The 11976-nt window shown below is 36.0% G+C and overlaps 3 protein-coding genes across 4 annotated transcripts in view; 2 read left to right on the plus strand and 1 right to left on the minus strand.

Moving 5' to 3' along the window:
* Positions 1-1320: 1320 nt before the first annotated feature.
* Positions 1321-11976, minus strand: part of LOC126840179 (basigin) — a 151191-nt gene continuing 140535 nt past the window's right edge. The window contains exon 9 of the transcript XR_007686053.1: positions 1321-1330. The gene's annotated coding sequence lies outside the window, so the exon portion shown is untranslated. The remainder of the gene's footprint in view (positions 1331-11976) is intronic.
* LOC126840178 (sorting nexin-4-like) lies at positions 2119-4660 on the plus strand. The gene is made up of 10 exons (XM_050575752.1): positions 2119-2365; positions 2494-2603; positions 2825-3159; positions 3224-3333; positions 3395-3532; positions 3618-3703; positions 3767-3864; positions 3954-4068; positions 4177-4291; positions 4390-4660. Exons 1-10 carry the CDS (start codon positions 2345-2347, stop codon positions 4438-4440), a joined length of 1179 nt encoding a protein of 392 aa, XP_050431709.1. The 5' UTR covers positions 2119-2344; the 3' UTR covers positions 4441-4660.
* On the plus strand, positions 6791-9649 carry LOC126840181 (uncharacterized). 2 transcript variants are annotated; one of them, XR_007686054.1, is made up of 6 exons: positions 6791-6992; positions 8181-8426; positions 8582-8786; positions 8864-9034; positions 9202-9440; positions 9503-9649. XR_007686054.1 is itself a non-coding variant. In XM_050575761.1 (5 exons), the coding sequence occupies exons 1-5, from the start codon at positions 6800-6802 to the stop codon at positions 9329-9331; spliced, it is 945 nt and encodes a 314-aa protein (XP_050431718.1). In that variant the 5' UTR covers positions 6791-6799; the 3' UTR covers positions 9332-9649. The 2 variants fall into 2 exon arrangements, 1 of the variants encoding a protein (XP_050431718.1); XM_050575761.1 differs by having other exon boundaries at positions 9202-9649.

Consider the following 11976-nt stretch of genomic DNA (forward strand, 5'->3'; position numbering starts at 1 on the left):
TTCGTTGACGTCGGACGCTGCGCAACACTTTCTGTAAACGGCCGTCAACGACTCGTCGGACACCTCACCTACGTTTTCGAGATTGTCCGTTTTCAGTTCTTCGTTCTCCTTTCTCGTGGTGATGCCTTGTTCGTCTCCGGTGGGTGTCCCGGCGGAACGTTCACATTCTTTTGAGCCACTGACGTCGGCGGCCAGTTCCTCCGACGCTCGTCCACACGCGTTTGTACCATCCACATCCGGTAAACTCTCGCATATTTTTTCATGAATTTCGTCTGTCGACTGCAAGTCGTCCGAACATAACTGCAACTCGTTCACCGACAGTAGTAACGGCTCGCTTATCGACTCCAGAGAACATTGGATTTCTGGAATATCCCGTACACGATCCAAAGGCTGTTCCACCACACCGACCGCAACCGCATCCGTTGACTCGAGCCATTGGTTCAACGCCGAAACGAGATGTTCTAGGTACGATCGGTGTGGCGGTTGGTCCAAAACTGTCTCGGCGGTGGACAATAGTTGTCGGACGCGGTCCACGTCGGCCAAATACGGCAGCACTTTGTCTAAGGCGTGCAGGCCCTCGGCGGCCTTTTGCAGTTGGCCGTAAGTGCACTCTAGACAATCGTTCACCGATTTCGCTATCGCTCCATCGGCTTGCACGTACGCCCGGGACGGTTTCCGAACGGGTTCCGCCGGGACGAACGCCACGAGTTTCGATAAGCGCGATGCCAGATCGCGACGGAAACCGGCGAGTTCGTCTTCGAGACGGCCGTCGTACGATTCCAGCGCGTCAGGACGCTCAACGACGGCGCCCGCGTCCCGCAACCAACTTACGACGTCCCGGGCCTCGGCCAACGTCCGGCTCAGCGCCGACGCCCCCCTTTGCAAATCGTCCAACGACTTTTGGCGTTTGCTCAACAACACGCGGTCCGACATTCGACGGATCGACGATTTTTGTTGCTTCGGCCCGTCCGCGTACATTTTACACACTTAATGTTGCTAAAAAAATACACAATAATTGTTTATATTTTTTAAACGATATAAACGGCAATGTGGCCGTTTCGATTGAAGTAAATTCATTATACATAGTATAATAATTGTTATTGATGTACGCCCGTTATCGTGGCAACTACATCGACCTTATGATTTTACCAAAGTTTTTACATATTTTCCCCTGTCAGAATAAAATATCTATAAATTGATGTCACAACGTGGCGTTGCATGTAATAACAAGTAAATTTGGTGTAGGTTTGTAATATTCTGAAAGCGGTGTGATGTTTAGGTTGTCCAACCTAAACATGTTAAATGAACATAATTCGTTCAGCAGCTGTTACTTAGGCTATATACAAAAGAAACAGTTCTATTTTAAACGGACGGGAATATCGGTTTTAGCAGTATTTTTCAAAGCGGGTCTAGTATCCAGGTTTTTCGAGTTTTTCCGGTTTTGAGTGTGAAAGAGTTGACTTCTTAAACTTTTGACCAATCAAAGTACCAATCGTATACGAATCGACAGAGATGCCACTCGAGTAAATCGGTCCACAAAAAAAAAAATACTCTCAGAAATACAAAAGAAAATAACATCTTTATAAAACAAATACCTTCTCAGCTGAAGCAGAAAAATGTTTTAAAAATTATTCAAAACGGCGTTTTTTGTCAACTATATATTGTACGGCTAAAAACGATTTGGGAGAGGGGGTAAACATTTCATAGGGCGCTCCGTAAGTATAAGCCTCTTCCCCAGCTATTGAAAAAAATTGAGCACGACACTGATTCTAAGTAAATTTTAGAACACTATTTAAACGTACAAAACTTGCTAAAATACTAAAAAAGACCGGTTATGTTTTTATTTTCGAGCCAATTTAAAAAAATAACGAGAAAATCTCAGACCCGGTTCGGATTGAAACGAAAAAGTGATTCAATAAAGTAAGATGTAGGTATTTCGGTTTGAAAATCGAGTTATTTTTTATTCGTACCTCGTGTGCTTCTGGTATCGAACGGATAAGTCAATTCTTTAATTTTTCCCATTTTGAGAACCACTAAAATATTTTTGTTTCAACAGCGATGCTATCAGTTATATTTTCTGACGCCGCCACAACATTATTGACGGTGTAGAAATTAGTACTGATAAGGAGAACACTCCCAATTTCCAAATCAAATTACTCGTAGGAAATAACAATTATTGCTATTGCCTTTTACTAGTTGTCTATTGTTACCATTTTGTGTTTTTTCTTTTAATTCATTATTTTGCACACTCGATGTTTACATACTTTAATAAATTTTATTACCTATAACGTTGTAGATTGTTTTTTTAAATTTTTTTTTTAAGGCTCGTCGATTGTGTTTAATAATGGACAGCACCAACGAACAGGTACGTTTTTGTAAGAATAATATATTTTATTGGTTATTTTTGGGGCAAAATCAAAATAATAAAAATCAACTGCTGCCGGTTACAAACATACATGTGTCTTAAAATTAGCCATTTATTTTTTAAAACAGGCGGACAAGCTGATAAATCATGTTCATATTGTCATTACGGAAGCTGAGAAACGCATGAATTCGACATTGAGCCTGAAAGAATATTACACGGTTTATATCATCGAAACCAAGTATGTAATTGAGTCGACTGCTCTTCTAATGATTTTGCTATATTACCTATTTTATAACATGATCAATTTCTACGAATCGTCAATATGACGTAAAAAAGAAACTATAAAGAATGATGATTGGGGTCGGCCATTATTTGAATCATTTTTTATTTAGACAGAGCAATATCCAACAAATATTTCTTTTTTCATTTTAACCATTAAATCTTGCCTATCTCCTGTAGGGTCGACAATCAAGAATGGGCAAAACCTAAAGAACTGCAAAAATTGTCATTGGCAACTAGAAGGTACACAGATTTTATCACGCTGCACAATCACTTGGAGCAAAAGTATCCTTGGGTAGTGGTGCCGCCGCTGCCAGAAAAGAAACAGTCGTTTATGTGGAAACGTGACGCCGTATCGGATAATATGGACCCAGATTTTGTTGACCGCAGAAGAGCTGGCCTGGAGAGTTTCCTGAGAAGGCTAGCCGGTCACGCTGAACTTGGTTTCGATGAATCCTTCATTCAGTTTTTAGGAGAGAAAGAAAATTGGACAGACACCGCCAGACCTTTAAATGGTAGCGGCCGAATTAAATTTAATAATTTTTGTTTTATTGTATAGCCAATAATATTTGTTTTTAGGTATTTTGAAGGACACCGAACACACTATCAAAAACATGAACGTTTCGATACGTAACAGGACGTCCGATGACCGTTTCGAAGCTATCAAATCGTACAGCAATAAATTACAGGTGGGTCGAGACACTTTTAATAACATTTATTTGTGTAACTCAAAACCTATTAAAATTTTAGAATTCTGTGAACAAAGTATTATCGTGTCGAGCTAAACGTGCGGAGCGGCTGTACAATGTTGATATGTTACACGCGCATTATGGACGAATTTTCAGCGAACTCAGTGCTGTAGACAACGACATCGGTGACGCCGTCCAGGTAAAATGGACATTTGTTTTACTAATGGACATAAAATAATTAATTTAGCACTTTTATAAAAATTTTGCCTATTGACAAAACATAGAGAACTGGTCATTATATGGATTCAATCGCATCGGCTATTAGTCCGGCATTAGAAGACGAAGAGATTATCATGGACCAACTTAAAGAGTAAATACACACTTATTATGATTTTGACGTAAATTATCAATTAATAATAAATTTATCGTTTAGATATTTGGCTTTCACAAATTCCTTACAAACGTTTACAAAAAATCATGATTCGATGCATTACAACTTGGATCAGTTGAACAACTTATCGAATAGCAAAGGTATTAGATTTAACGATTATCTGTAAAATTAATATTCAATTTTTTTGTAAAACAATTATAAAGCCAAATAAATTTAATTTTGGTTCAAGAAACTAGCGGTATAATGTCGAGGCTGTTTGGATATACATCATCCGTGGCGGGACGAGACGCCGCAGCCATTGAAGCTTTAGAAAATAGACGCATCGAAGCCAGAACCGCTTATGGGTTAGTTTTGATTTTTGCTTTAAGTCTTAAGTCAAATTAATTAGGTACCTTAATAGCTGTGTTTTATAAAATTTTGATTTACGTACTAATAGATTAAACATTTTCTAGAGAATTTGTAAGCAAGTCGTTGGAAAACTACAAAACATTCGAACGACAGAAAGACGAGGATCTGATGAAAATTCTCAAAGACTACGTAGCTTTTCAAACCAAATATGCCCAAAAGGTTCGTATGAAAAATTAGTTCAACGATCATAACACTATTGTAACTATGGTTGTTTTGATCGTCAGTAATATGGTTCTAACAAGTCTATAATTTTTCAGGGCTTACAGACCTGGAAAAATATTCTACACAGCATACAGAGCATAGATTAGTGCATCATTATCAACTATCACATTCACATAATAATAATAATATCATTGTTTGAGTCAATTAATTCTAAGTTAAGCATTTGTACCATTATCATTGTTGTTGTTTAATTATTTTTTAAAAGTATTACTGTTATGGCTATAAACTGCCTTGAGCCAAAAACATTACTTTGATAGATTCTAAAAAAAATTACCATAATTATAGCGCTGTTATTTGTTTATTTAGTATAAATAGTCGTTTAAATTATTTGCTGTGCAACCTAATTATTACAAATAATATCATTGGTGGTTTTATCATATAACTTTTATCACCAGCAAAAATTGTATGATTTTAGGTTAACATACAATAACAAACTTTACAGTAAGTCGGTAAATAAGTTTAGTTATTGTTAATGTTCCTCTTTGGTAAAGCGTTTTTTGTCAAGTACACTTTCTTTTCACATTTGTTGGCTGATGGCAATTACACGTTATATGACTTAAGTTTTGTAAAAAAAACCAGACAGGTTTTTTGTTTTGGGATTTTACTATAAAAATAATTTCTTGAAATTACTAAACAAAACCAAAAATTGGTCTTGAGAAAAATAGATTTTTCTACCGAATTTTGCTTTAGGATTTCTTTGTAATAAATATAGAAAAAAAATGTTAAGACATTTAAAAATTAGTGGAAGTAAATCTAGAACATTTTGGATCTTTATGTTCAAAATAATTATTTGTTGACTTCCCAAAATAGAATTTTTCACTAACAAACCAATTCTTGGTATAATTTAATTCTTCCAACATTTTATTGTAAATAGAATTTTGGCCATTAAAAATATCAGTTATACAATAATTAAGAAAACTCCTCGAGCAAGTTGGAATTATGATATTGGTTATTTTATACATTAATTATGTATTAATCCATATTCTATGAATAGCCTTATTTATGGCCTAATAAGTTTACTCCGAAGTTAGACGTGAAAAACAATTTTTTATTTACCTAAAGGTATTTTAGGGATAAGAGTACCTTGTTGGAAATAAATTTACAAAATACCTTTCCCTACATAAATTATCAATTTTTATGACTTTTTAGTATAAAATAAAAACAAAGTGTACCTAAACATTAAGAGGGCGTCGCACCGGTGATTTTTAGTGGTAAAAACATGTTTACGCCAACTGAAAATAACTCGCATAATTTCGGTTTTAGAGTAAAAGCTTCCATTATAAAATTAAAAAGAGAACAATATTCTGGAGGGCCAGACGGTGCGTTTTTTCAAAACACTTCATTTTTTGAAAAGTTAGTCAATTAAAAATGTCAAAATAGAAGTTATTTCTTAACTATGTATTGAGCGTTATACTTGGAATAATGAAAAAAACGCACCGTCTTGCCCTACGGAATATTGTTCTCTTTTAATTTTATAATGGGCGCTTTTAATCTAAAACCAAAATTAAGCGAGTTATTTTCTGTCAGCTTTAACATGTAGAGATGAAAAAACATTTTTAAATCGCTTTCAAGGATGCTGTGATAGTCCAAAAAATAAATTGACTATCAAAATAGAGTCCTAGTTATTGAACTAATACTTACACATCACATTTCCTTTAAATTAAGATTTTGTAAAAAATTGCCTATACTTTACTCCTTAAAAATAGGCGATGCGACGCCCTCATAAGTCATAAAATATTTCACACATTCCTCTTGCGAGGAGTAGGGTTCACGCCCATAATCCCCGTCGGGGCAAAACGATATTGCAATTTAACGACTTATTAATTTTAGGCGTAGGTTTTGATTGAAATGCAACTTTCCAGGACACGACTTCAGAACCGCCATGATATCCGTTTTTGTAAAGCAAGTACCTACCCATCAATATAAAGCATTGTTTCGTGACGGTCGTCGTTATGCGTAGGTAGGTATTATTATCTATCAAGGCGGGTTGAAACTTTTATAATGAAAACTTAAATCCCCAGTAGATATATTTTTTTAAAACCCCGTTGGATAACGACCCTTTTTGAATGACCGCCCCCCCTCCTCCCAATCGAGTCGGAAGTTATACTTAATATTTCATTAGATACATGACGTGGATTCCAACGAAAATTTAATAAAAGAAACCCTTAGGTATACGGGTAGGTTGTATAGGTACTTGACCGCTATAGTTCAGACGTCAGACGTATGACGTCAGACCGTATAAATGGCCAATAGGTAAAGTGACAGCGTGGTCACTAGGGCGATGCTTGTATGTATGTGCGTTTTTCCTCATAAATGATGTACGACCGCATATTATTATGTATGTGTACGTTATCGATCCACAGTTCAATTAAGTCCACCTTTGTGCGTCCACCTATAGATTCCATACCGGCGTAGACCAGTAGCTGTCTACGCCACCGAGACTGAATGACGTCGTCGGTCGGCGTTCGGAAAAACTGTCCACCGGCCACCAGGCGTCTGTGCTCGTCGTCGTCGTCGTCCGCCGTGGAAAAGGTGCACGGAGGCGTCACCGTATGGGGAATCACCGTCGGCTCCAACTGTCAGATCGCTTTGCCGGTTTTCGGCACACTGTTCTTGGCCGTAGGAGCTGTTCTCACAGGTACACGACAATCCAACATCCCCGTCGTTACAGCCATTATGTATTAGGTATTGAAAATTTGGGACGAAGGAGGCCGGTGGAGGCATTTTAGATGTGCAAACTGAAGCAGGCTAATTTTTTTCCCATCGACTGACCGTTTTAACTTTTATCTTAATCACAATAATCTGAAAACGAAATCCAAAACACGATAGTCGTTTTTTAAACTTTAAACGACATATTATTATGATGATTGAATTTTATAATTTGTATTTTTTTATAATTAAGAAATTATCAATTCGATCGTGTTTGGGAAAAACGTGCTCAGTCTGAAATTTCAGTATTCAATATTAAAAATTCAAAAATGTGTATTGTATGTGTAACGTAAAAATAAAAAATCAACAAACATATAACAACTGATAAAATCGTTGTATGACTTAGATTTTACCCAAAAACTCGTATAACAATTTCTCAAACTAGGTATGTCATAAATTATTTTTCGCAAATTTTAGACACCACGGTTTTCCCGAGCGCCATCGAATTATTTTGTCTACAAGAAGTCAGAGAATTAGTTTAATTAGTTACCCCTTATCATAACTTATTACTGTAAGAATAAGTCTAATCACCACTTAGGTTAAGGTCTTGTTAAAAAGGTTAGGCGACGATGCAATCGTCATAGTTAAAAAATGTAATATGGTCGAAGTCACAATTTGGTGTCCAAAGCGGAGAAACGTTTAAAGACAGTTTGAACGAATGAAAAGAAACCACACTCAAGTACGAACAAAACGATGATGAATATTTTGAAACCGTGTCCAAATCACAGCAAAAAATAAATTGTAACTATTTGAGATTCAGAAAACCAAATTAAAGTACCATAGCTGTGCTATTGAACTTAATGTTAACCTTGGTAATCTCTTACTAATATATTTTATAACTGCCATTGTAACTTTATTTAACGTTTTATTATATCCCGGTTATATTCTGTTTCGTTTATTATTCTCTGTGGTTCCAGTCTATACAAATAACTATTTAATATTTTTTAATGACCAAGTAGACGCAAGACGTTTAAGGTCATCAGCCTTTCTATTACCATTCATGACTCAATTTTATTCACTTTGACACAATATTTATAACTATATATGTGTTATGTGTATGTGAAAAGTATGGTCATAAGTTATAGTAATTTATATTTTATGCGTTTGTCGTTTGCAGTCATATCTTACGGTTGGGTGGGCAACGACGATGATCAAAAGCGGAAACCGTATTCGACTTCGGGAAACGGACGTCTATTGGGTCCAATATGTTTGGTTATGTCGGTCGTTATGTTCACGGCGACCGCAGTGCTTCGAGTGATCAGCACCAAAGCCCGTTTGCGTCAAACCCGCGTTGGGTTCCATTGTCCCGTTCACGGCGATTTCTTCCCCTTGAGTCCCGTGCTGGACCCCAGGAATTTCTCTTGTAAGTCGCACATGGTTAAACTTTCAGATCCGACACTCACACTTCTCCTCTCGTCATACACACGTTGTAATCAACTTTCTAGCCGGACTTTAGGCTAGCTTTCAAATTGCTGGTATTATAAGTGTGGTGCCCGATACGGGATATCTGTTGTCTAGTTTCTGCTGGTGCCATATCGCGGTATCCTTGTATATGCGACTGTTTCAAACAACCCAAGAGGGATTCGCAAGAAACGCTGGCCGTCGACGATCTGTCGCCACAGTGTCCGCACCACGGCGCTCACGGCAGCACTCGATGTCCGAGTCCCACATCGTCTTGCCCGACTCCAAAACCGTTCTTGATATTCACCGACTCCGAACACGGGTAACGCGTTCACCATAAGACACCTGCACCTTGGCTGGCCCCAGTGCTTACTACATATTTCGATGGAATTTTCGCAGAGGCAGCAGAGAACTTTTTGCCGGCAACACGCTGTTCCCGGACGAACCGTTTGGATCCATCCGATCTCTTTCGGTGCCCAACGACACTTTGGCCGTGGCTTGTTTTCCAGTGGCGCACAAAGACGACTCTCACCTGTTGTGCGTTCCCGAGGAAGGATGGTCACACAAAAGGTAACCCGATCGACTTTGCCTCGACGATTTGCACAACCATAGTGTTGACAATTAAAGATTGAATTGATTCAATCGATTGACACTATTACTATGAAGGCTATGCCATGGATACAGAACTCATGTAGTCCGACACTGATATAGGGAATTTTGTTTTGGAATAACGCTAGGATGAGTTGTCCGAGTCTGCCTTCGACCGGCGACGAGTTTCCACAGCCCGAACCGACCAAACCACTGACTCCACAGGTCGTCAAAGTGGTCCGTGAGATCCGTTTCGTCACGCCCATCGAAAAGAATTAACTAGAAATCTAATGGTCGCTTCATCAATTTATGGTCATGCGACTGCCACCATACATGGGAATCTTGTTGTGTACATACATTTCTTAATAAAGTATTGTCTACTGTCTAGGTAGGTAAAGAGTTAGTTTTACAATTTTACTTTTATACCTTATGTTGAATGAACGTTCGCAGTAGGCATCGTTGACAATGGAGTACTATGCTTATCCTAGCGTTTCTTAACACCATTCCTGGTTCCTCCATGCATAATACATGCACCTACAAGTTTTCTACTTTATTACTTTTTATAGTAATAATAGTTATTAAACAATAATATTAATATGTATCGAATATTTCATAAATTATACAAAATGTTTGTAATACAATTTACCAACGTGTTTTGATTGCGATAAATAATAGTTATTGCAAAATACCTACTGTACAATCCCAGATTATATAAATTAAACTGTTCAAAAAGAGTTGCAGGATACAGATAAGGTAAAGATATTACGGCTAATGACTGTCATTTCTCAATGTTTCACCTACGCACGATATACGGCTGTACCGTGAGAACTACTTTCAAATAAACGAATTCGTCAACAAAGATAATTTTTATTCGCCTATATTACATTGTGTCATAAGACATGAGTCATCCATGAATATACATTAGTTACTTCTGAGTTATAAAAATCGTATTGAGGAGTCTAACCGAATCTATACGACTTCCAGGGAAGTTTTAAAAAATGCGATACTCAATGAAGATAAAATAATTATTTTAATTTAATATTTGTTCATAAAAAATAAAATAAATCTAGATCCAAAGATGCGATTGTCAAAGAAAAACTAAGTTCCTAATGTACCCACCAGCCACCTACATATGTTGTTCTCTAAGCAGTTAGCACTTAAATTAAAAATGTAATGTGTGAAAAAATATACGTATATTAATAAATTATAATAATATCGATTAAATATATTAATTATTACTTACCCCCAGGGGACATTCGGTGTTACGGGTCTAGTGAACCCGGGGCCCCGAGCTGTGGCGTAGGGGAAGTGGCGCTCCCATCGCCCAATGCACCCAGTAGTGCATTGCAGTAGCCCTACCCTTACTTTAATTGGTTGGGGCAGCCTGGTCCTCCAGATTGGGGGTTGGGCGCGGAGTTAACAACCCCGCCTTGTAAAAACTCAATTGTTATGATACCATCAAAGATGGCGGCCAAAACTCTTAGAGAGTATTAAGTACCAGAGGAAGAAGAAGAAGAATTATTAATTCGCTAATTAAAATGTAATAGTTTTTTATCTTAGTTGATTATTTTTCTTTCGCTTATTATAAAAACACGCAACGAAGCTTACATCATTTTCGTTTAAATAATTATTTTACACTGAGCAAGCTACCTCTTTGTGCATTTTATCACAATTCACAAAAACTGTATTTTCCTTAATTATACAAAATGTTTGGAATAGTTTATATTGATATAATATATATATATTATAATACAAAAAATATGAATTTTGCATACCTACTAGTAAAAAAATAAAATAAAGGACAGATTGAGTAATTGTGATTAAATGGGTCAAACGTAAAAACAGTTTTTTTTAATATAAAAATAATTGTATGTTTTTAAAAATTATTTAATGCATTGGCATCTCGTGATAAATGTGTATAATTAAAATCGAAAATCGTTGATTATATATTTTTTAAAAAACCACATTGCCGTTTTCTCAATTTATTTACAATGGCTGAAGGTATTTTTTTTTTTTTTTAAGGTCGGTTGTCAGTTTTACCATTGATTTAAAAATCAATAGTTTTGCCGTGTACGTATAGCATAGTATTAAAATATAGTTAATACGGAAAATAGATTTTATCATTGTTTTTACCGAGAACTTCTAACTAAACAAACGGGAGACCTAACTCCTGGGTTTTTTATTGATTGGACAAAATACGGTAAATGTATATTATATATTATATATACAGAATTTCTTTATTTATTTCTTTGTTTAGAATTTCTTGTAACATCTGATTTTTTGATGATATACTAAAACGAAAAAATGAGTTCTGTGAGATATTTTTAATTTTTACCAAACAATAATAATTTAACGTTACTGTATTTTTAGGGGCTAGATTTAGGGGGAGGGGTTATTTTTGAAACATAAATGGTAATGTATACATTTAATTATTTTTTTAGATTAAGAATAATTTGCTGAACATTTTTATTGGTGAGTAGCCAGTTTTAAAATGCATTACTAAAAACCCAAAATCAAAAATTTCTTCAAAGCTAAAAATATTTTATTTCTGGCACACCACACCGCGCTAAGATGAATATCTTACAATCGAACGTGATTCAACCTTTTTTTTGGATTTTTTACAACTACAAAACAAAATGTGAAATAGCTGATTTTTTAATGAGTACCTAAAGTAGATAGGTATTCCTTCATTAAGAACCATGACCCAGCTAAATGTTGATGAACTGTATCATGTTATACTGTAAAATAGATGACACTATATATATATATGATGCGTGTTTACGTAGAGGTCTTTTGAAATGTATATACTGTGTACTGAATTATATATTCCGTTTGTAAAATATCAACATTAACTCTAATACATATAAGTAAATAAAATTGCGTGTTTGTAATACTATATAAGCAAAACAGGAAACTAGTTAAAT

Source organism: Adelges cooleyi, unplaced genomic scaffold (genome assembly GCF_023614345.1).
Source record: "Adelges cooleyi isolate 19-005CV unplaced genomic scaffold, UGA_ACOO_1.1 ACOO_flye_CR_arks_rails_tigmint_CR_PRNA_376, whole genome shotgun sequence".
NCBI classification, from domain to species: Eukaryota; Metazoa; Arthropoda; class Insecta; order Hemiptera; family Adelgidae; genus Adelges; species Adelges cooleyi.

Bases quoted from the DNA above. Each gene is read 5' to 3' on its own strand.
- LOC126840178 (XM_050575752.1), top strand. From the start codon at position 2,345: ATGGACAGCACCAACGAACAG. The intron at 3,160-3,223 runs GTAGCGGCCGAA...ATTTGTTTTTAG, and splicing joins CACCGCCAGACCTTTAAATG to GTATTTTGAAGGACACCGAA. The intron at 3,704-3,766 runs GTAAATACACAC...TTTATCGTTTAG, and splicing joins ATCATGGACCAACTTAAAGA to ATATTTGGCTTTCACAAATT.
- LOC126840181 (XM_050575761.1), top strand. From the start codon at position 6,800: ATGACGTCGTCGGTCGGCGTTCGGAAAAACTGTCCACCGGCCACCAGG. The intron at 8,427-8,581 runs GTAAGTCGCACA...TCTGTTGTCTAG, and splicing joins GGACCCCAGGAATTTCTCTT to TTTCTGCTGGTGCCATATCG. The intron at 9,035-9,201 runs GTAACCCGATCG...GAATAACGCTAG, and splicing joins GAAGGATGGTCACACAAAAG to GATGAGTTGTCCGAGTCTGC.